We start from the raw sequence: 24807 nt of genomic DNA, 5'->3' as shown, positions 1-24807 counted from the left end.
CCTGAGAATCCGGCCTGAATGGTCCAGCTTGAGGGTCCAAGCCAACCGATGGTTCAATACCTTGCACACTGATTAACTACTTACTTACCTTGCAGGTCAGCTGTTTAGTTCGGGAGAGAGAGCCGGGATCTTAGAAACAGCGCGGGAATTTGAAAAAGCGCGGGAGCTGCGAGGCAGAGGGGACCGTTTAAAAGGTCGCTGCCTGGGTGAGGTAAGTACTGATTAACTACTTACTTACCTTGCAGGTCAGCTGTTTAGTTCGGGAGAGAGAGCCGGGACCTTAGAAACAGCGCGGGAATTTGAAAAAGCGCGGGAGCTGCGAGGCAGAGGGGACCGTTTAAAAGGTCGCTGCCTGGGTGAGGTAAGTACTGATTAACTACTTACTTACCTTGCAGGCCCAGTCGATTTCAGCAGGAGTGGAGCAGGCTAGTCCATTTCAGCCCCCCGAAAAAAATAAAAATAAAAAATAAAAATTTAAAGGAGAGACTTACCTCACAGAAATCACTTCCTCACTGCCCCCCAGTGCGGAAGTGATTTCTGGGAGGTAAGTCTCTCCTTTAAATTTTTATTTTTTATTTTTATTTTTTTAAATTTTAGTGTTTAAGGTGGGAACAGGAAGTCGACCCGCAGACTTCTGGGAAGACCCTCACCAATAAATTCTGGCGGAGAGGAAACCCGAGACACTACACGTGTAGTGTCTCCCACCCGCCCTCCTCCTCTAACATAATAATAAAACCCATTGGTGTGAGGTAAGTACCATATTTTATTATTGTTATTAATATTTTTTTTGTTTTTAAAATTTAATTTAGTTGTTAGCCAGATCTTGGTAGAAAGTTAGAGGAATGGCAGGGAAGGGAGTGCAATGTTCCTCCTGCAGGATGTTTGAGGTGAGGGATGCCGTTAGTGTCCCTGCTGATTTTACCTGCAGGAAGTGCTGCCATCTCCAGCTCCTCCAAGACCGAGTTAGGGAACTGGAGCTGGAGTTGGAAGAACTTCGGGTCATTCGGGAGGCAGAGGGGGTCATAGATAGCAGCTTCAGGGAATTAGTTACACCAAAGATTGGAGATAGATGGGTAACTGTAAGAGGGACTGGGAAAAAGCAGTCAGTGCAGGGATCCCCTGCGGTTGTTCCCCTGAGAAACAAGTATACCGCTTTGGATACTTGTGGGGGGGACGACTTACCGGGGTAAGCCATGGGGTACGGGCCTCTGGCACGGAGTCTGTCCCTGTTGCTCAGAAGGGAAGGGGGGAGAGGAGCAGAGCATTAGTAATTGGGGACTCGATAGTCAGGGGCACAGATAGGAGATTTTGTGGGAGCGTGAGAGACTCACGTTTGGTATGTTGCCTCCCAGGTGCAAGGGTACGTGATGTCTCGGATCGTGTTTTCCGGGTCCTTAAGGGGGAGGGGGAGCAGCCCCAAGTCGTGGTCCACATTGGCACTAACGACATAGGTAGGAAAGGGGATAAGGATGTCAGGCAGGCTTTCAGGGAGCTAGGATGGAAGCTCAGAACTAGAACAAACAGAGTTGTTATCTCTGGGTTGTTGCCCGTGCCACGTGATAGTGAGATGAGGAATAGGGAGAGAGAGCAATTAAACACGTGGCTACAGGGATGGTGCAGGCGGGAGGGATTCAGATTTCTGGATAACTGGGGCTCTTTCTGGGGAAGGTGGGACCTCTACAGACAGGATGGTCTACATCTGAACCTGAGGGGCACAAATATCCTGGGGGGGAGATTTGTTAGTGCTCTTTGGGGGGGTTTAAACTAATGCAGCAGGGGCATGGTAACCTGGATTGTAGTTTTAGGGTAAGGGAGAATGAGAGTATAGAGGTCAGGAGCACAGATTTGACGTCGCAGAAGGGGGCCAGTGTTCAGGTAGGTGGTTTGAAGTGTGTCTACTTCAATGCCAGGAGTATACGAAATAAGGTAGGGGAACTGGCAGCATGGGTTGGTACCTGGGACTTCGATGTTGTGGCCATTTCGGAGACATGGATAGAGCAGGGACAGGAATGGATGTTGCAGGTTCCGGGGTTTAGGTGTTTTAGTAAGCTCAGAGAAGGAGGCAAAAGAGGGGGAGGTGGCGCTGCTAGTCAAGAGCAGTATTACGGTGGCGGAGAGGATGCTAGATGGGGACTCATCTTCCGAGGTAGTGTGGGCTGAGGTTAGAAACATGAAAGGAGAGGTCAGACTGTTGGGAGCCTTCTATAGGCCTCCAAATAGTTCTAGGGATGTAGAGGAAAGGATGGCGAGGATGATCCTGGATAAGAGCGAAAGTAACAGGGTAGTTATTATGGGAGACTTTAACTTTCCAAATATTGACTGGAAAAGATAGTTCGAGTACATTAGATGGGTCGTTTTTTGTACAGTGTGTGCAGGAGGGTTACCTGACACAGTTTGTTGACAGGCCAACAAGAGGCGAGGCCACATTGGATTTGGTTTTGGGTAATGAACCAGGCCTGGTGTTGGATTTGGAGGTAGGTGAGCACTTTGGGGACAGTGACCACAATTCGGTGACGTTTACGTGAAGGATGGAAAGGGATAAGTATACACCGCAGGGCAAGAATTATAGCTGGGGGAAGGGAAATTATGATGCCATTAGACGTGACTTGTGGGGGGGGATAAGGTGGAGAAGTAGGCTGCAAGTGTTGGACACACTGGATAAGTGGAGCTTGTTCAAGGATCAGCTACTGCGTGTTCTTGATAAGTATGTACCGGTCAGGCAGGGAGGAAGGTGCCGAGCGAGGGAACCGTGCTTTACCAAAGAAGTGGAATCTCTTGTTAAGAGGAAGAAGGAGGCCTATGTGAAGATGAGGTGTGAAGTTTCAGTTGGGGCGATGGATAGTTACAAGGTCGCGAGGAAGGATCTAAAGAGAGAGCTAAGACGAGCAAGGAGGGGACATGAGAAGTATTTGGCAGGAAGGATCAAGGAAAACCCAAAAGCTTTCTATAGGTATGTTAGGAATAAGCGAATGACTAGGGAAAGAGTAGGACCAGTCAAGGACAGGGATGGTAAGTTGTGTGTAGAGTCTGAAGAGATAGGCGAGATACTCAATGAATATCTTTCGGCAGTATTCACTCAGGAAAAAGACAATGTTGTGGAGGAGAATGCTGAGCTCCAGGTAAATAGATTAGATGGCATTGAGGTACGTAGGGAAGAGGTGTTGGCAATTCTGGACAGGCTGAAAATAGATAAGTCCCCGGGACCTGATGGGATTTATCCTAGGATTCTCTGGGAGGCCAGGGAAGAGATTGCTGGACCATTGGCTTTGATTTTTATGTCATCATTGGCTACAGGAATAGTGCCAGAGGACTGGAGGATAGCAAATGTGGTCCCTTTGTTCAAAAAGGGGAGCAGAGACAACCCCGGCAACTATAGACCGGTGAGCCTCACGTCTGTAGTGGGTAAAGTCTTGGAGGGGATTATAAGAGACAAGATTTATAATCATCTAGCTAGGAATAATATGATCAGGGATAGTCAGCATGGCTTTGTGAAGGGTAGGTCATGCCTCACAAACCTTATCGAGTTCTTTGAGAAGGTGACTGAACAGGTAGACGAGGGTAGACCAGTTGATGTGGTGTATATGGATTTCAGCAAAGCGTTTGATAAGGTTCCCTACAGTAGGCTATTGCAGAAAATACGGAGGCTGGGGATTGAGGGTGATTTAGAGATGTGGATCAGAAATTGGCTAGCTGAAAGAAGACAGAGGGTGGTTGTTGATGGGAAATGTTCAGAATGGAGTTCAGTCACAAGTGGAGTACCACAAGGATCTGTTCTGGGGCCGTTGCTGTTTGTCATTTTTATCAATGACCTAGAGGAAGGCGCAGAAGGGTGGGTGAGTAAATTTGCTGACGATACTAAAGTCGGTGGTGTTGTCGATAGTGTGGAAGGATGTAGCAGGTTACAGAGGGATATAGATAAGCTGCAGAGCTGGGCTGAGAGGTGGCAAATGGAGTTTAATGTAGAGAAGTGTGAGGTGATTCACTTTGGAAGGAATAACAGGAATGTGGAATATTTTGCTAATGGTAAAGTACTTGAAAGTGTGGATGAGCAGAGGGATCTAGGTGTCCATGTACATAGATCCCTGAAAGTTGCCACCCAGGTTGATAGGGTGGTGAAGAAGGCCTATGGAGTGTTGGCCTTTATTGGTAGAGGGATTGAGTTCCGGAGTCAGGAGGTCATGTTGCAGCTGTACAGAACTCTGGTACGGCCGCATTTGGAGTATTGCGTGCAGTTCTGGTCACCGCATTATAGGAAGGACGTGGAGGCTTTGGAGCGGGTGCAGAGGAGATTTACCAGGATGTTGCCTGGTATGGATGGAAAATCTTATGAGGAAAGGCTGATGGACTTGAGGTTGTTTTCGTTGGAGAGTAGAAGGTTAAGAGGAGACTTAATAGAGGCATACAAAATGATCAGGGGGTTGGATAGGGTGGACAGTGAGAGCCTTCTCCTGCGGATGGAAATGGCTGGCACGAGGGGACATAGCTTTAAACTGAGGGGTAATAGATATAGGACAGAGGTCAGAGGTAGGTTCTTTACGCAAAGAGTAGTGAGGCCGTGGAATGCCCTACCTGCTACAGTAGTGAACTCGCCAACATTGAGGGCATTTAAAAGTTTATTGGATAAACATAAGGATGATAATGGTATAGTGTAGGTTAGATGGCTTTTGTTTCGGTGCAACATCGTGGGCCGAAGGGCCTGTATTGCGCTGTATTGTTCTATGTTCTATGTTCTATGTTCTATCACTGCCTACAAAGGCCTCAACCTCAGCAGCAAAGATCCTCAAATATCTCACACCCAGTTTAATCCCCATCATTTTGATTCTTTCCCTTCCCCCTGTGTGTCTGTCTTGTGTGCATGTGGGTGGAGGGTGGGACAGTGTTTGGGGAATAGTTAGACAAGTAAATCAGTGTTACATTATTTCCATGATATGTTCATCTTTTACCCTTTTTATAAAGAAACAGTTCTAATGTTTTACTTTCAAATCTGGTGCCTGTAACTCATTGGAGAAGTCAAGGGTCAAAGATCTCAGGAAAATACTCAATTACTGATTAATTCACTTATGTTGGGACTCTGGGATCTGTGTGGCTGGAACTGACCGTGCGCTGGCCCAGGGTGTCGTAGCAAAATGTATCGCCGTCCGTTCACTGACGCTGGGTCACAATCCTGGATCTCCCTCCCTAACAGCAGTACCTACACCACATGGAGTGCAGCGGTTCAAGAAGGCAGCTCACCACCACCTTCTCCAGGGCAGTTAGGGATGGCATCTTGCCAATAAAGTATGAATATAAAACAAAACAGCTCGAGGCACCACATTGGCAAAAACCCGAGCAAACAAAGGAATCAAAGAATTAAGGTTCTGGAAGATAACTTCAAGAAGGTTCTATCTGAGTAAAACCACATGAGAATCATGGAAACTGTACTTACTGGTTACACACAGCTGTGATCCATTCCCACTGATATCTCCCCACACGGAGCAGTAATAGACGGCAGTGTCATTGGGCTGCACATTGCTGATTGTCAGGATGAAGGTTTCATTGGACGTGTCTCGGGAAGGATGGAAACGCTCAGTGAAACCTGGACTCCGTTGTGTGCTGTTCTTTATATCATGGGTTAAAACCCTCTCCGTATCTTTCCCTGGCAGCTTCCGGTTCCAGCGAACATCGGTGTGTGTCACTGCGGCGTTCCGCATGGTGCAGTGTAACCGTGCAGTCTGATCCTCTGTGACACGTTCCAGACTCGGAGACTGGATAAGGACTGGAGCATTCGCACCTTTAAGAGAAAAATATCAACAAGTTAAACACCAGTCTGAAGGTTCCTAAGTGTTTAAAGGGAATGTTCGGTGTTAAAAACGAGAACCAGATTCTAAGACTGAACCGATGGACTGATTCATTCAAATAAAGTAAAATATATTTGTGTGAGTAAATTAAAAATCAGTTGCTTGGTTGTTGAGGATTGAATCTTGTCAAATAGAGAAACATTGTTGAACGTTTTCATTTTGTACTCATCGAGAAAAACACAGGAATGTTAAATGAAAAAGAATCACAATTTATTCTACAGGGGAAATGGTGGCAATGGGCGGCACTGTAGAGCAGTGGTTGGCACTGTTGCTTCACTGCTCTCGGGTCCCAGGTTTGATTCCCGGCTTGGGTCACTGTCTGTCGGAGTCTGCGCATTCTCCCCGTGTCTGCGTGGATTTCCTCCGGGCGCTCCGGTTTCCTCCCACAAGTCCCGAAAGACGCGTTGTTAGGTAATTTGAACATTCTGAATTCTCCCTCTGTGTACCCGAACAGGTGCTGGAATGTGGCAACTAGGGGCTTTTTACAGTAACTTCATTACAGTGTTAATGTAAGCCTATTTGTGACAATAAAGATTATTAAAAAAGAAAGTAAACTCTGATTGGCTGAAACGTTGCCATGGAGAATTACCCCGAATTAGAGGCTCCCAAAGCTCCTGTTGAATTGAAAGAAAGGAGCACGGCTTGAAGATATTCCTTCTGTTTGCAGACAGCCGGTATCTGTCTCGCTTTGAGCGAGTCACACATCAGCTCATGTTTAAAAGTATCTGAGTTAAATGTCAATTAGTTGAAACATATTGTTACAACTCCCTGGGCCAGTGCGCGGTCAATTCCAGCCCCACTTGACCCGGAGTCACAACATGGTTGATGTTAACTTTTATTTTACAATACCCGAGGTCTTCAGCTGCCCAATAATTACAGTCATCAGGTTTGTAAATTTAAACATAATTAACTTCTTATTAAAAATAACTAATTAAACAAGCAACAAATACAACTGGCTAACTATTATGGAATATCTATGTAATATCTAGCACCCCCACCCTTGTGTTCCTCACTCCTGCTCAAATTAAAGGTCATGGACCAAAAAAGATAGAGACCAAATAATAGAAATAGGAACTGAGGGAACAACAGGAATGCCGCTGGGAATGTGAAGAGGAATAGCTACGTCAGTGGGCAGAGTGATGTGCGTCTGGATGGACGGCAGCTCCTGATTACACCTCCCAGTCTCAGGCTCTCCCCACACCCTGTCCCCACTCACGGAGCCACACATCTCCCAATCCCTCCTCTCACATTCCAGCTCCTCTGCTTCTCTGCTCTGTGCTCCGGTGCACCAGAAATGTTGCCGGAAAATCCCTAATCCCCTCCCCATCCTGCTCACTGCTTCCCTCGGAATGATCACTTTCCCTGACAGTGAATCCTCATAATCATTCTGCTGCTGTGTACAGTCAGCCTCCCCCCACCCCCAACTCACCCCCAACCTCATCCCTCATGCACCCACCCCTCCCAACCTCACCCCCAAACTGAGTGTATCCCATTCTCCAATCACGGTCCCACAGCTGCCTCAGCTGTACGGCGTGGGGGGGGGGGCATCGCTGGGATGCCCCAGATCCAGGGGGGAATAGATCGCACACATGTTCACTTGCACACACCGGGGTACCACGGAGTTCCCTTCACCAACAAAAAGGGATTCCACTCTCTGAACCTCCAACTTGTGAGCGACCGGCACATGGAGATCGTGCTCGTGTGTGCACACTTCCCCGGGAGTGTGCACAACAGCTGCATCCTGGGGCAGTTAGACATCCCCGACATCTTCGAGGGACACCCCAGGGTGAAGGGGTACCTGCTGAGGACCTTTGCTGTTTGGAGGACAGTGTTAATAAGTTTGCAGATGACATAAAGGTTGGTGGAATTGTGGATAGCGATGAGGACTGTCAGAGGATACGGCAGGATATAGATCGTTTGGAGACTTGCGCAGAGAGATGGCAGATTGACTATAATCCGGCTAAATGTGAGGTTATGCTTTTTGGAAATTCTACAATATTTGGGAAATATACATTAAATGCCAGAGCCCTTGAGAATATTGATAGGCAGAGGGATCTGGGTGTACAGGTACACAGGTCAGTGGAAGTGGCAAAACAGGTGAAGGAGGTTGTCAAGAAGTCATACGGACTGCTTGCCTTCATCGGTCCGGCAATTGAGCATAAAAATTGGCACGTCATGCTCTAGTTGTATAGAACCTTAGTTAGGCCACTTGGAATACAGTGTTTAATTCTGGTCACCACACGACCAGAAGGATGTGGAGGGTTTGGAGAGGGTATAGCAGAGGTTTACCAGGATGTTGCCTGGTATGGAGGGCATTAACTATGAGGAGAGGTTGGAGAAACATGGTTTGTTCTCACGAGAGCGGCGGAGTTTGAGGGATATGCTGATAAAAGTCTCCAAAATTATGAGGGGCATGGACAGCGTAGACAGGCAAAAGCTTTGTCCCAGGGTGGGAGAGTGAATTACTGGGGGACACAGGTTTAAGGTGCAAGGGGCAAAGTTTAGAGGCGATGTGCAAGGGAAGTTTTTTTACACAGAGGGTAGCGGGTGCCTGGAACTCGCTGTCGGAGGAGATGGTGAACTCAGCTACGAAAGTGACGTTTATGGGGCACCTTGACAAATCCATAAATAGGATGGGAATAGAGGGATAAGTTCTCCGGAAGTATAGAAGGTTTTCAGTTAGATGGGCAATATGGACGGCGCAGGCATGGAGCTGAAGGAGCCGGTCCTGTGCTGTACTTTTCTTTGTTCTTAAAGCTGCGATTGAGGAGTAGTCAATGTGAGGTCATCGTTGAATTTAACCATTTATTTGTTTACAGAGAGATGGCCAATGGGATATAGTTTCTGTTTTGGAAGGTCACTGGAGTGTAGATAATTGGTGAGGGATGGTGTTTAGTCCTCGCTGGGCAGGTCATGGGATATCACATTGGGATGTTTGAAATAAGATTTGTTTTACCATAAAAGGTGCCTATTGGTCAGACTCACCACTCCTGGGGTGAAATATCCTTTCCTCACAGTTTTATGAATTGTAAATTGTTTGGGGTTTCCTGTCCGGGATCCGAACAAAAGTTGGGGTCTGGTCTGGGAACCTTCACAACTCCCCACTATCATTCATGACTGGATGTGAAAGGACAGCTGTGCTTAGATCTGACCGTCTGTCCACTCCTCCCCACACAATCCATGCTCATTTCACACACACATTCTCAGCAACGGAGCCATTTCTTTGTCTCCACAATCAAACCATCCATTCGACTGACTCCTGCTGCTCGCAATTGGGAGCCACCTCCTGCCCACTCCCAGCTCCTGATCCTGCAATCAGTCTTCACTCTCACCCACAACACTGGCACTCCACTGATCAACATCATAACTGATATCTGTGTGAATGTGATGGCCACTATCTGTCCCTCCTCAGAATCTTTCACCTCTCCACTCTGTTTAACACCACTGAGCACAGGTTCCTGTTTAAAAGTCTCCGATCCACATTCCAGCCCCTGGCACTGCTCTCTCACGGTCCCACTCCTGCTGCTCACATCATCCACATTATATCAGCACCAAAGGATTTCTCCTCCAGTGTCTGAATGATCGCCTCTGCTGTGTCCCCAGGGGACCATCCCTGGCTCCCTCCTCATCCCCATTTCACCCTCAGAAACCTGGTCAACATTCCCAACTTCACCATCACTCAGATCAGTCTCTCCACCTCCTCCATTGATCCCAATGTTCTTTCCACACTCTCCAAATGTCTGTCCAACATTCGGACTCGGCTCAGACAAAGTTTCTCTGCAGCTCAGTAAACAGCCACACGGCACTAACCTCCCCAGACACCCCCTCAGGATAAAGCCAGAGATGTGGAACTTTGGGGAATTGCTGAAGCTGAGCTCAGCTTCTTCTCCACAGTGAACCCATCAGTAAGATCACTTTACATCACCTCCTAGCTCTTCATCATCACAAACTCATCTCCAATTCACTCATCTGGAAGAGGCTATTGCTGTGGGTAATTGGAATGAAAACTCTACTTACTGGTTACATTCAGCCGGCTTCCACTCCCATAGACCCTTCCCCCCACTGAGCAGTAATTAGGTCCAGTGGTTAGGATCTGGAATGTACTGTCTGAGAGTGTGGTGGAGACAGATTCACACAGCGAGTGGTTAGGATCCGGAATGTTCTGTCTGAGAATGTGGAGGAGACAGATTCACACAGCGAGTGGTTAGGATCCGGAATGTACTGTCTGAGAATGTGGAGGAGACAGATTCACACAGCGAGTGGTTAGGATCTGGAATGTTCTGTCTTAGAGTGTGCTGAAGGCAGATTCACACAGCGAGTGGTTAGGATCTGGAATGTTCTGTCTGTGAGTGTGGTGGAGATAGATTCACACAGCGAGTGGTTAGGATCCGGAATGTTCTGTCTGAGAGTGTGGTGGAGACAGATTCACACAGCGAGTGATTAGGATCCAGAATGTTCTGTCTGAGAGTGTGGTGGAGGCAGATTCACACAGCGAGTGGTTAGGATCTGGAATGTTCTGTCTGAGAGTGTTATGTGGACAGGTTCACACAGCGAGTTCTGAGGGACAGACAGAGTCAGGTATTGAGAAGGTGCCAAGGAGTGTCGACCAAGTTGGAGGGAAGTACCAGGGGCAGTCTGTTAACCACCCATGGTGGGGACTTCAAACCTGTTCAACCACCAAAACCACCTCCTTCTTAACTAAACCCTCAGATTCTGTCTCAGTTAGAGACTGGGGGACAATGCATGTTGGCCATGTTACAGAAACAGGTAAAACTGTTGTGGCCCACGGAATGCCAAGGAGAGTGTGAGCGGAGAAGTCTCCGGCCGTGTTGGAGGACGAATCGGTTCCGGCCAACCCAGATTTTTCCAAACTGCAGAGCTGAGCAGAATCCTCTTGAATCTCTCTCCCAGAAGAGGGGGATTCTCTCTCAAATCTCAGCTTGAACCCCCTTCAGGTACACAGAGCAGTTAGTGAGTACTCAAAACCTGAATACAGAGCTGGGGAGGGGGATCTTTCCGGTTCCTCTCCCATTAAAAGTACCAGACCTCTCAAAGGCCTCAGGAAAATGCTGCTCTAATATTCTGTGTAACTGAGACAAGTTGTTGGTGAGTCTGCTGAAGCTGACCACATATCAGAAACTCAGCAGGTTTGAAGTGCATCTTCCGTGGATAACGCTCAGCTCAACACAAGTTGAAGCCTGTCCCCAGAGGGGATCCCATAGCGTGAGAATCCGGCCTGAATGGCCCAGTTTGAGGTTCCAAACCATCCGATGGTTCAACACCTCGCATTCTGAAGAGATCACGGCCTACAAAGACCTCAACCTCAGCAGCAAAGATCCTCAAATATCTCACACCCAGTTTAATCCCCATCATTTTGATCCTTTCCCTTCCCCCCTGTGTGTCTGTCTTGTGTGCATGTGGGTGGAGGGAGGGACGGTGTTTGGGGAATAGTCAGACTAGTAGATCAGTGTTACATTATTTCCATTATATGTTCATCTTTTACTCTTTTTATAAAGAAACAGTTCAAATGTTTTACTTTCAAATCTGGTGCCTGTAACTCATTGGAGAAGTCAAGGGTCAAAGATCTGAGGAAAATACACAAATTACTGGTTAATTCACTTATGTTGGGACTCTGGGATCTGTGGGGCTGGAACTGACCGTGCGCTGGCCCAGGGTGTCGTAACAACATGTATCGCCGTCCCTTCACTGTCGCTGGGTCACAATCCTGGAACTCCCTCCCTAACAGCAGTACCTACACCACATGGAGTGCAGCGGTTCAAGAAGGCAGCTCACCACCACCTTCTCCAGGGCAGTTAGGGATGGCATCTTGCCAATAAAGTATGAATATAAAACAAAACAGCTCGAGGCACCACATTGGCAAAAACCCGAGTAAACAAAGGAGACAAAGAATTTAAGTTCTGGAAGATAAGTTCAAGAAGATTCTATCTGTGAATAAAACCACAGGAGAATCATGGGAACTGTACTTACTGGTTACATTCAGCTGTGATCCATTCCCACTGATGTCTCCCCACACGGAGCAGTAATAGACGGCAGTGTCACTGGGCTGCACGTTGCTGATTGTCAGGATGAAGGTTTTATTGGACGTGTCTCGGGAAGGATGGAAACGCTCAGTGAAACCTGGACTCCATCGTGTGTTGTTCTTTATATCATGTGTTAAAACCCTCTCCATATCTTTCCCTGGCAGCTCCCGGTTCCAGTGAACATCGGTGTGTGTCACTGCGGCGTTCCGCATGGTGCACTGTAACCGTGCAGTCTGACCCTCTGGGACACGTTCCAGACTCGGAGACTGGATAAGGACTGGAGCATTCGCACCTTTGAGAGAAAAATATCAACAAGTTAAACACCAGTCTGAAGGTTCCAAAGTGTTTAAAGGGAATGTTCGGTGTTAAAAAGCGAGAACCAGGGGCGTCATTCTCATCAGCGGGTCGGAGAACGGCCGTTGGCCGCCGTGAATCCCGCCCCCGCCGGTTGCCGAAGTCTCCGAAGGAAGAAAAGTCGGCGGGGCGTTAATGTCGCCGCTGCCACGGAGAATGTCACGGGTCTGCGCAAGGCAGCCGATTTTCGGCCTGCCGATATTCTCCCTTCCGGATGGGCCGAAGTCCCGTCGACGTGATGACCGTTCACGTCGACGTAAATTAAACCTCCTTTTCATCGGCGTGACCCTGTGCTCCAGGCTCACGCCGACCAGCGTGGAGGTGAGTGACGGCCGGGGGGGTTGGCTCTGGGCAGGCGATGGCGTGGCCGCAGTCTGAATGCGTGAGGAGAGGTGTGTCTCGGCTTGTGTGTGTGTGTGTGCGGCGGGGGGGGGGGGGGTGGTTAAAGTAGGCTGGGCTCCGGGGGAGTGCCGGGAGGGGGTCCGTGCCGGGGAGGGGGATGGGGGGGGGGGGTCGGTGCTGGGGAGGGGGATGGGGGGGTCCGTGCCGGGGTGGAGGTTGGGGGGGGGTCCGTGCCGGGGAGGGGAATGGGGGGGTCCGTGCCGGGGTGGCGATTGGGGGGGGGTTCCGTGCCGGGGTGGAGGTTGGGGGGGGGTCCGTGCTGCGGAGGGGGATGGGGGGGGTCCGTGCTGGGGAGGGGGATGGGGGGGTCCGTGCCGGGGTGGAGGTTGGGGGGGGTCCGTGCCGGGGAGGGGGATGGGGGGGGTCCGTGCCGGGGTGGAGGTTGGGGGGGGGGGGTCCGTGCCGGGGAGGGGGATGGGGGGTCCGTGCCGGGGTGGAGTTTGCCGGGGTGGAGTTTGGGGGGTGCGGTCCGTGCCGGGGTGGAGGTTGGGGGGGGGTCCGTGCCGGGGAGGGGGATGGGGGGGTCCGTGCCAGGGTGGAGGTTGGGTGGGGGGGGTCCGTGCCGGGGGGGGGGGGGGGGATCCGTGCTGGGGAGGGGGATGGGGGGTTCCGTGCTGGGGAGGGGGATGGGGGGGGTCCGTGCTGGGGAGGGGGTTGGGGGGGGGGTTCCGTGCTGGGGAGGGGGTGTTGGGGGGTCCGTGCTGGGGAGGGGGTTGGGGGGGTCCGTGCCGGGGTGGCGGTTGGGGGGGGGTCCGTGCCGGGGAGGGGGATGGGGGGGTCCGTGCCGGGGTGGAGGTTGGACGGGGGTGTCCGTGCCGGGGAGGGGGATGGGGGGGGGTTCCGTGCTGGGGAGGGGGATGGGGGGGGTCCGTGCTGGGGAGGGGGATGGGGGGTCCGTGCCGGGGTGGAGGTTGGTGGGGGGGGTCCGTGCCGGGGAGGGGGATGGCGGGGTCCGTGCCGGGGTGGAGGTTGGGGGGGGTGTGCGTGCCGGGGTGGAGGTTGGGTGGGGGGTCCGTGCCGGGGAGGGGGATAGGGGGGTCCGTGCCGGGGTGGAGGTTGGGGGGGGGGTCCGTGCCGGGATGAAGGTTGGGGGGGGTCCATGCCGGGGAGGGGGATGGGGGGGGGTCCGTGCTGGGAAGGGGGATGCGTGGTGGGTCCGTGCTGGGGAGGGGTATGTGGGGGTCCGTGCCGGGATGGCGGTTGGGGGGTGGTCCGTGCCGGTGAGGGGGATGGGGGGGTCCGTGCCGGGGAGGGGGATGGGGGGGTCCGTGCCGGGGAGGGGGATGGGAGGGCAAGTGAGTTGGTCCATCTTGCCAGGTGCCAGCCTCCAACAGTTGGACCCATGCGGTCCATGCCACATGGCTGGGGGGAGGAGGGGATATGGGCAATGATGACATGTCGTCGTTCCCCTCCCCCCCACCAGGCCGTCATGTTTTCAGATCATCCAGCGATGTTGGGCGCCGTGGCGGCTGCCGCTCATGTCTATGTTGCCCTGGATGCGGAGGAGGAGGAGGAGGAGCGTGCCAGAGAGGCGGCGCAGGCTGCTGCAGAGGGGCAGGCGGCAGCCGCCCAGGCTGGAGGGACACCTGACCGACAGGACGAGGAGGGGGAGGAGGACGTCGCGGCCCCACGGCAACGGAGGCACCCGAGGGCGCCCCGTGTGTACCGGCCCCGGCAGTCATACCAGGACCTCACGGACCGGGAATGCAGGAGGAGACTCCGGATGAGCCGGGAAACCGTGGCACACATCTGCCACCAGCTGGCACACCTGTCACCGCGTGGCACTGGTGGGGGACACCCTCTCCCCGTGTCCGTCAAGGTTACGGTGGCCCTGAACTTTTATGCAACGGGGTCATTCCAGGCACCGAGTGGGGACCTGTCCGGCATATCGCAGACATCGGTGCACTGGTGCATCCGGGCAGTGACAGATGCCCTATATGCCATGGCGCACCGCTACATTCGCTTCCCTGTGGACTGGGCCAGCCAAGATGCCCGGGCCGTGGGCTTCTCTGCCGTGGCCGGGTTCCCCATGGTCCAGGGCGCGATCGATGGGATGCACGTCGCCGTGCGGCCACCTGCAGATAACAGGGCCGTGTTCACTAATAGGAAGGGGACCTATTCGATGAACGTACAGGTGGTCTGCGACCACCGCATGATGATCCTGCCCGTCTGCGCCAGTCACCCAGGCAGTGTACACGACTCATTCGTGTTGTCGCGGTCATCCATCCCCGGCATGTACGAGGGACGCCATCCCCGGCTGAGGGGCTGGTTGCTGGGTGACAGGGGCTACCCATTGCAATCGTAGCTGATGACGCCTAATCGGAGGCCACGCAATGAGGTGGAGAACCGCTACAATCATGCCCATGTAGCGACAAGGGGAGTGATCGAGAGGTGCTTTGGCGTGCTGAAGATGCGTTTCAGGTGCCTGGACCTCTCTGGGGGCGCCCTCCAGTATCGGTCAGATAGGGTCGGCCGCATCATTGTGGTGTGCTGCGTCCTGCATAACATAGCCCAGCAGAGGGGCGATGTGCCGCAGGCAGAGGAGGGCGGAGTGGAGGAGCAGCAGGAAGAGGCACAGTCCTCCCCAGATGAGGGGGATGGGGGCAATGGTCAGGGCAGACGGGGTAGACACAGGCGGGTTGCTGTCCACCGTTACCGGCTGGCCCAGCGGGCACGGGACAGACTGATAGACGCCCGCTTCACTGACTAGATGGGCGTGGGAATCGGGTAGTATGGCCACAGACCGCACACCATGGCAACAGCCGACCACCCACACCCCCCACCCATCCACCCACCCAGCACCCTCACCCCCCTCCCCAACCCCACCCACCCCACCCGCATGCACACCACCCACCCCCCCATTGCCGATCCACCTGCGGCACAACGGGCCGGGCTCACACAGTTGCAGGTGGACGCATGTCTATCGCAGGCCATTGAGGATGATGACAACCCGCCCTGCGGTGAGCTCCTGGCTCTACATCGTTGGACGATGTCTGACCCATGGCCACAGTACCACCATCCACCCGGACCATCCCTGCATGCGGCTGTGACACTGCAGCGCACAGTCCCGTCCTCTGCCCGGGGGATGTTGATGGCGGTCCAGGGGGAAGGGGGCAGACTCACCTGGGGCTGAGGTAAGACCACCCCTCACACACACACTTGCGCTCAACGTACATGACACCCCCGCACACTTTGGACAGAGCACAAAGGCAGCTTCGGTAGGTGTAACATTGACTTTAATAACCAAAGGAGTTCATGCACGTGCCCTAGCCCCGAAAACTCATCTGTGCCCTGCAACCGTGCCAACTTATTCAGTGTCTAATTGTTTGGCCTTACGGGCCCTTTGACTACGTCTACGTGGTTCCCCAGACGGTACAGCAGAACTGGAGGTGGACTCCTGTGATTCCTGCCCTCTGACACGGAATCCCTTTGGCGGCCGTTTCCTGGGGCGTCCTGGCCTAGATGGGCCAGGCTGCGGCCCGGGCGACTGGGATGGCGAGCTGCCAACCTGTCCTGCCCGTTGCCCACCCGATGCACCTGGGACGGAAGGGGGGGAGTCCGAGGTGTCGCGGTGTACCGGGACCTCCCCTACAGAGGGAGCCGGGACGGACCACACCACCTCCTCCTCCCTCGGGGTGCCCGATGGCCCCCAGGCCTCTACATGGGTGGGGGATGCGAACGGACTGGCCATCCGACGCCCCCCCGACGTCTGGCGCTGCCAGTCCTGGAGGCCCGTGCTGGTATCGACAGGGGTCTGCAGGTTTGCAGCCATGGAGCCCAGGGGGTTGGCAAACCCTGTCTGTGACAGTGCGACGCCTGCAGAGACTGGGCCATGGCCTGCTGAGACTGGGCCATGGCCTGCAGAGACTGGGCCATGGCCTGCTGAGACTGGGCCATGGCCTCCTGTGAAAGGGCAGCCATTTCCTGGGCCACAGACGCCGCCTGCACGGAAAGCCCCAGGCCTCGCAAACCGTTCCCCATTTCTGACACTGTCGCACCCATTGCCTCCACCGCGGACGCCACCCGTTCGGTGCCGGCCTGGGTGGCACGCATGACCGGCACGACTCCCAGCTCCTGGACGCGGGTGGACTCCTCCACCTGCGACCGCAGCCGCCGCAAGCCGCCCGTCATCCTCTTCGCTCGTCTCCGGGTCGGTGGTTGCATCGGATCTATGTGTGAGTGTGGTAACTCCAGGAACCCGGGATCCATCTGGGCGGCAGATGATCGGTTGGGCTGGGCTGCCCTCCGACCGCCCGGCCCCTCTGCTGCTCCTACCTCCACCTGCTGTTACTGGACGGCTGTGTTGTGCGCACCAGTGAGTGTACCAGACGCCTCATCACTAAAGTGCCCAACCGTGGTGAGTGTTTCTGCGATGGTGGAGGGTGTTGGTGACAGCAGTGGCGTTGTGTCGTGCTCTTCGTCCCATTCTGAGTCCATGGCACTTTGAGGTGGGGGTTCGTCTCCACCCATCCACTCTGAGTCACTGTCCGGTATTTCGTCTTCCTGGGTAGTGCTGTCCCGGGTACTGCTGTCCCGGGTAGTGGTGTCCCGGGTAGTGGTGTCCCGGGTAGTGGTGTCCTGGGTAGTGGTGTCCCGGATAGTGGTGTCCCGGGTAGTGGTGTCCCGGGTAGGGGTGTCCCGGGTAGTGGTGTCCCGGGTAGTGGTGTCCTGGGTAGTGGTGTCCTGGGTAGTGGTGTCCTGGGTAGTGGTGTCTTGGCTCGGATGTGACGGGGGCCTGTGGCTGCCCCCCTCGTCGCTGGGTGGTCGCTCCCGCATGTGACGGGGGTGTCGTCTCCCTGTTGCTCCAGGTCTCTCCGTCTCCCGTGGTGTGCGAGGGGCATCCTGCGGGCGTCGCATGCTGGAGGGTGCAGGTCTCTCCGTCTCCTGTGGTCTCCGAGGGGCATCCTGCGGGCGGTGTGCATCTGCGGGGATGGGTGCCTGGACGTTTGGTCCTGCGATACACAATGAAGCATGCATGGTTAGACATCAGGCAGTGATCAGGTGAAACGGGGGAGGGGGATATAGGGGAGGGGGGATATGGGGACGGGCTGCGGTGGCTCACTTGCTAGTACGCCCCCGACCTCTGCATCAGCAACCTCCCGGTCCTCAGGTCTGCCAGCCAGTTCCAGGGCCCTTTCCTGGTGTTCGGTCAGTGGCCTCTCATCAGCGGGCCCTCCTCCAGTCCTCACATGCTCCCTATTGTTGTGTGCGCGCTTCTCCTGTGGGGGGGGGGGGTGGCAGGGGTAAAAGGCAACACTGTTAGGCAGGTATATGAATGCACGCCATCGGTTGCGCGTGCATTGCAGAGGTTAAGGTTAGGGCTGGATTCACTTGGGGATATGGGGGAGGGGGGATATGGGGGAGGGGGGGATATGGGGGGGATATGGGGGAGGGGGGATATGGGGGAGGGGGGATATGGGGGTGGGGGGATATGGGGGAGGGGGGATATGGGGTGGGGATATGGGGGAGGGGGGATATGGGGAAGGGGGATATGGGGGAGGGGGGTATATGGGGGAGGGGGGATATGGGGAAGGGGAGATATGGGGGAGGGGAGATATGGGGGAGGGGGGATATGGGGGAGGGGGGATATGGGGGAGGGGGGGTATGGGGGAGGGGGGATATGGGGGAGGGGGGATATGGGGGATATGGGGGATATGGGGAGGGGGGGATATGGGGGAGGCTCACCCTGCCTGCTCTGACGAGGTTGTTCACCTTCATGTGGCACTGGGTGCCTGTCCGTGGTGTCAGGGCCACAGCGGTGACAGCCTCTGCCACTTCCCTCCACAGACGCTGGCTGTGGCGTGGGGCAACTCTGCGGCCGTGCCCGGGATACAGGGCCTCCCTCCTCTGCTCCACCGCGTCCAGGAGCACCTCCACATCGCGTGACTCGTACCTCGGGGCTGAGCGGCGGCCAGCCATCCAGTCGGGTGGTGCGGTCGGGTGTTCCGGTCGGGTGGGGGGGAGCAGCGCGGCCTTATGAGCCGTCACGCCGTGCAGCGCGTATGACGCTGCACAGCGTGAACCACTGCGCAAGCGCGGATCCCGTTACGTCGCTGCTAGCCCATATCGACCCATTTTTCCCACGTGACGCAAGTCGGATTTGCGCTGTTTTTTGCGCCGATCGGCGGACTTTCCGCCGATAACGGAGAATTTTTCCCCAGATTCTAAGACTGAAACGATGGGCTGATTCATTCAAATAAAGCAAAATATATTTGTGTGAGTAAATTAAAAATCAGTTGCTTGGTTGTTGAGGATTGAATCTTGTTTAAAAGAGACACATTGTTGAAGTTTTTCATTTTGTACTCATCGAGAAAAACACAGGAATGTTAAATTTCAAAGAATCACAATTTATTCTACAGGGGAAATGGTGCCAATGGGCGGCACTGGAGCGCAGTGGTTGGCAAGTGTAAATGAGTCACATATCAGCTCATGTTTAAAAGTATCTGAGTGAAATGTCAATTAGTTGAAACATATTGTTACAACACCCTGGGCCAGTGCGCGGTCAATTCCAGCCCCACTTGACCCAGAGTCACAACATGGTTGATGTTAACTTTTATTTTACAATACCCGAGGTCTTCAGCTGCCCAATAATTACAGTCACCAGGTTTGTAAATTTAAACATAATTAACTTCTTATTAAAAATAACTAATTAAACAAGCAACAAATACAACTGGTTAACTATTATGGAATATCTATCTAATATCTAGCACCCCCACCCTTGTGTACCTCACTTCTGCTCAAATTAAAGGTCATGGACCAAAAAAGATAGAGACAAATTAATAGAAATAGGAACTGAGGGAACAACAGGAATGCCGCTGGGAATGTGAAGAGGAATAGCTACGTCAGTGAGCAGAGTGATGTGCGTCTGGATGGACGGCAGCTCCTGATTACACCTCCCAGTCTCAGGCTCTCCCCACACCCTGTCCCCACTCATGGAGCCACACATCTCCCAATCCCTCCTCTCACATTCCATCTCCTCTGCTTCTCTGCTCTGTGCTCCGGTGCTGCAGAAATGTTGCCGGAAAATCCCTAATCCCCTCCCCATCCTGCTCACTGCTTCCCTCGGAATGATCACTTTCCCTGACAGTGAATCCTCACAATCATTCTGCTGCTGTGTACAGTCAGCCTCCCCCCCACCCGCACCTCACCCCTCCACCCTCACGCCACCCCCCCACCCCCACCTCACCCCCCCAACCGAGTGTATCCCGTTCTCCAATCACGGCCCCACGGCTGCCTCAGCTGTACGGGGCGGGGGGGGGGAGCGGGGGGGGGGGGGGGGGGGCATCGCTGGGATGCCCCAGATCCAGGGGTAATAGATCGCACACATGTTCACTTGCACACACCGGGTACCACGGAGTTCCCTTCATCATCAGAAAGGGATTCCACTCTCTGAACCTCCAACTTGTGAGCGACCACCACATGGAGATCGTGCTCGTGTGTGCACACTTCCCCGGGAGTGTGCACGACAGCTGCATCCAGGGGCAGTCAGACATCCCCGACATCTTCGAGGGACACCCCAGGGTGAAGGGGTACCTGCTGAGGACCTTTGCTGTTTGGAGGACAGTGTTAATAAGTTTGCAGATGACATAAAGGTTGGTGGAATTGTGGATAGCGGTGAGGACTGTCAGAGGATACGGCAGGATATAGATCGTTTGGAGACTTGCGCAGAGAGATGGCAGATTGACTATAATCCGGCTAAATGTGAGGTTATGCTTTTTGGAAGGTCTAAAATATTTGGGAAATATACAGTAAATGCCAGAACCCTTGAGAATATTGACAGGCAGAGGGATCTGGGTGTACAGGTACACAGGTCAGTGGAAGTGGCAAAATAGGTGGAGAAGGTTGTCAAAAGACATATGGAATGCTTGCCTTTGTCGGTCTGGCAATTGAGCATAAAAATTGGCACGTCATGCTCTAGTTGTATAGAACTTTAGTTAGGCTACTTGGAATACAATGTTTAATTCTGGTCGCCACATTACCAGAAGGATGTGGAGGGTTTGGAGAGGGTATAGCAGAGGTTTACCAGGATGTTGCCTGGTATGGAGGGCATTAACTATGAGGAGAGTTTGGAGAAACATGGTTTGTTCTCACTAGAGTGGGGGAGGTTGAGGGGCATCCTGATAAAAGTCTCCAATATTATGAGGGGCATGGACAGAGTAGACAGGCAAAAGCTTTGTCCCAGGGTGGGAGAGTCAATTACTGGGGGACACAAGTTTAAGGTGCAAGGGGCAAAGCTTAGAGGAGATGTGCAAGGGAAGTTTTATTAGACAGAGGGTAGTGGGTGACTGGAACTCGCTGTCGGAGGGGATGGTGAACGCAGCTACGAAAGTGACGTTTATGGGGCACCTTGACAAATCCATAAATTGGATGGGAATAGAGGGATAAGTACTCCGGAAGTATAGAAGGTTTTCAGGTAGATGGGCAATATGGACGGCGCAGACTTGGAGCTGAAGGAGCCGGTCCTGTGCTGTACTTTTCTTTGTTCTTAAAGCTGTGATTCAGGAGTAGTCAATGTGAGGTCATGGTTGAATTTAACCATTTATTTGTTTACAGAGCGATGGCCAATGGGATATAGTTACTGTTTTGGAAGGTCACTGGAGTGCAGATAATTGGTGAGGGATGGTGTTTAGTCCTCGCTGGGCAGGTCATGGGATATCACATTGGGATACAGATTATGTAATTAATGGGAGGAGCCAGGTCTGCCAGTGGTTTTCGCAGTTTTGTCAGAGGATTTGAGTCTGACAAGACAGAAGGATTTTCAGGTTGTTCCTGAAAGGGCCTCTCTCGCCAAAGGTCTGCACAGAGAACACGGAGTAACCCTGATTGTCAACTTTATTTATGAGTGGATTTTGAACAGTAGCGGGTTGCTTATTTGGAATATATATATTGGGAGGTGTAGAGCACGAGGTCAGTTTTTTTCCTTTTATTTATGAACTGTTTCACTGATAAATGTAAAGTTATTTCTTTGCTGTCAATGTGGTTAAAGGGGCCGGGTTAGCTCAATGGGCCAGACAGCTGGTTTGTGATGCAGAGCGAGGCCAGCAGCGTGGGTTCAATTCCCGTACAGTCTGAGGTTATTCATTAAGGCCCCGCCTTCCCAACCTTGTCTCTCGCCTGAGGTGTGGTGACCCTCAGGTTAAATCACCACCAGTCAGCTCTCCCCCTCAAACGGAAAGCAGCCTGTGGTCATCTGGGACTGTGGTAACTTTACAATTACTCACTGATGCACGATCAATGACCACTAAAGCGAGGTTGTAGTCCAACTGAAGGCTTTAATAAGCGAGATGTTTCCCCCAGCAGCTCAGGTACAGAGTGAAGGCTACTGGGGCGGCACGGGCTCTTATACCCCGCCTTGCAGGGCGGAGCTACCATACAGCTCGACCAATAGGAAACATACAATATCGACCAATGGTGTTCCAGCATTACCAGGTACCGTAATACCTCTGCACAGACTACCACACTTACAATGTGGTTAATTCTGTGTTTAAATTACCATAATGTGGTTTGTTTTACTATAAAAGATGCCTATTGGTCAGACTCACCACTCCTGGGGTGAAATATCCTTTCCTCACAGTTTTATTAATTGTAAATTGTTTGGGGTTTCCTGTCCGGGATCCTAACAAATTTGGGGTCTGGTCCGGGATCGTCACAGCTCCCCACCATCATTCATGACTGGATGTGAAAAGACAGCTGTGCTTAGATCTGACCGTCTGTCCACTCCTCCCCACACAATCCATGCTCATTTCACACACACATTCTCAGCAACGGAGCCATTTCTTTGTCTCCACAATCAAACCATCCATTCGACTGACTCTTGCTGCTCGCAATTGGGAGCCACCTCCTGCCCACTCCCAGCTCCTGATCCTGCAATCAGTCTTCACTCTCACCCACAACACTGGCACTCCACTGATCAACATCATAACTGATATCTGTGTGAATGTGATGGCCACTGTCTATCCCTCCTCAGAATCTTTCACCTCTCCACTCTGTTTAACACCACTGAGCACAGGTTCCTGTTTAAAACTCTCCGATCCACATTCCAGCCTCTGGCACTGCTCTCTCACGGTCCCACTCCTGCTGCTCACATCATCCACATTGTATCAGCACCAAAGGATTTCTCCTCCAGTGTCTGAATGAACGCCTCTGCTGTGTCCCCAGGGCACCATCCCTGGCTCCCTCCTCATCCTCATTTCACCCTCAGAAACCTGGTCAACATTCTCATCTACACCATCACTCAGATCAGTCTCTCCACCTACCCCATTGATCCCAATGTTCTTTCCACTCTCTCCAAATGTCTGTCCAACATACGGACTCGGCTCAAAGTTTCTCTGCAGCTCAGTAAACAGCCACACGGCACTAACCTCCCCAGACACCCCCTCAGGATAAAGCCAGAGATGTGGAACTTTGGGGAAATGCTGAAGCTGAGCTCAGCTTCTTCCCCACAGTGAACCCATCAGTAGGATCACTTTACATCACCTCCTAGCTCTTCATCATCACAAACCCATCTCCAATTCACTCATCTGGAAGAGGTTATTGCTGTGGGTAATTGGAATGAAAACTCTACTTACTGGTTACATTCAGCCGGCTTCCATTCCCATAGACGCTTCCCCACACTGAGCAGTAATTAGGTCCAGTGGTTAGGATCTAGAATGTACTGTCTGAGAGTGTGGTGGAGACAGATTCACACAGCGAGTGGTTAGGATCTGGAATGTTCTGTCTGAGAGTGTGGTGGAGGCAGATTCACACAGCGAGTGGTTAGGATCTGGAATATACTGTCTGAGAGTGTGGTGGAGGCAGATTCACACAGCGAGTGGTTAGGATCTGGAATGTTCTGTCTGAGAGTGTGGTGGAGACAGATTCACTCAGCGAGTGGTTAGGATCTGGAATGTTCTGTCTGTGAGTGTGGTGGAGACAGATTCACTCAGCGAGTGGTTAGGATGTGGAATGTACTGTCTGAGAGTGTGGTGGAGACAGATTCACACAGCGAGTGGTTAGGATCTGGAATGTACTGTCTGAGAGTGTGGTGGAGACAGATTCACACAGCGAGTGGTTAGGATCTAGAATGTTCTGCCTGAGAGTGTGGTGGAGACAGATTCACACAGCGAGTGGTTAGGATCTGGAATTATTTGTCTGAGAGTGTGATGTAGACAGGTTCACATGGCGAGTGGTGAGGGACAGACAGAGTCAGGTATAGAGAAGGTGTCAAGGAGTGTCGACCAAGTTGGAGGGAAGTACCAGGGGCAGTCTGTTAACCACCCATGGTGGGGACTTCAAACCTGTTCAACCACCAAAACCACCTCCTTCTCAACTAAACCCTCAGATTCTGTCTCAGTTAGAGACTGGGGGACAATGCATGTTGGCCATGTTACAGAAACACGTAAAACTGTTGTGGCCCACGGAATGCCAAGGAGAGTGTGAGCTGAGAAGTCTCCGGCCGTGTTGGAGGACGAATCGGTACCGGCCAACCCAGATTTTTCCAAACTGCAGAGCTGAGCAGAATCCTTTTGAATCTCTCCCCCAGAAGAGGGGGATTCTCTCTCAAATCTCAGTTTGAACCCCCTTCAGGAACACAGAGCAGTTAGTGAGTACTCAAAACCTGAATACAGAGCTGGGGAGGGGGTCTTTCCGGTTCCTCTCCCATTAAAAGTACCAGACCTCTCAAAGGCCTCAGGAAAATGCTGCTCTAATATTCTGTGTAACTGAGACAAGTTGTTGGTGAGTCTGCTGAAGCTGACCACATATCAGAAACTCAGCAGGTTTGAAGTGCATCTTCCGTGGATAACGCTCAGCTCAACACAAGTTGAAGCCTGTCCCCAGAGGGGATCCCATAGCGTGAGAATCCGGCCTGAATGGCCCAGTTTGAGGTTCCAAACCCTCCGATGGTTCAACACCTCGCATTCTGAAGAGATCACGGCCTACAAGGACCTCAAAATCAGCAGCAAATATCCTCAAATATCTCACACCCATTTTAATCCCCATCATTTTGATCCTTTCCCTTCTCCCCTGTGTGTCTGTCTTGTGTGCATGTGGGTGGCGGGTGGGACGGTGTTTGGGGAATAGTTAGACTAGTAGATCAGTGTTACATTATTTCCATTATCTGTTCATCTTTTACTCCTTTTATAAATAAACAGTTCGAATGTTTTAATTTCAAATCTGGTGCCTGTAACTCATTG

At 52.6% G+C, this 24807-nt stretch overlaps 1 protein-coding gene across 1 annotated transcript in view; it reads right to left on the bottom strand.

The window, feature by feature from the left end:
- LOC140422906 (uncharacterized) overlaps positions 1-24807 on the bottom strand; it is an 84223-nt gene that overhangs the window by 9213 nt on the left and 50203 nt on the right. The window contains exon 2 of the mRNA XM_072507740.1: positions 11826-12170. Within this exon, the coding sequence (XP_072363841.1) occupies positions 11826-12170 (345 nt within the window). The remainder of the gene's footprint in view (positions 1-11825; positions 12171-24807) is intronic.

This window comes from Scyliorhinus torazame, chromosome 1 (assembly GCF_047496885.1).
Source record: "Scyliorhinus torazame isolate Kashiwa2021f chromosome 1, sScyTor2.1, whole genome shotgun sequence".
Lineage (NCBI taxonomy): Eukaryota > Metazoa > Chordata > Chondrichthyes > Carcharhiniformes > Scyliorhinidae > Scyliorhinus > Scyliorhinus torazame.
Note: the sequence above shows the minus strand (reverse complement) of the source record. Positions and strands in the feature narration are given on the sequence as shown.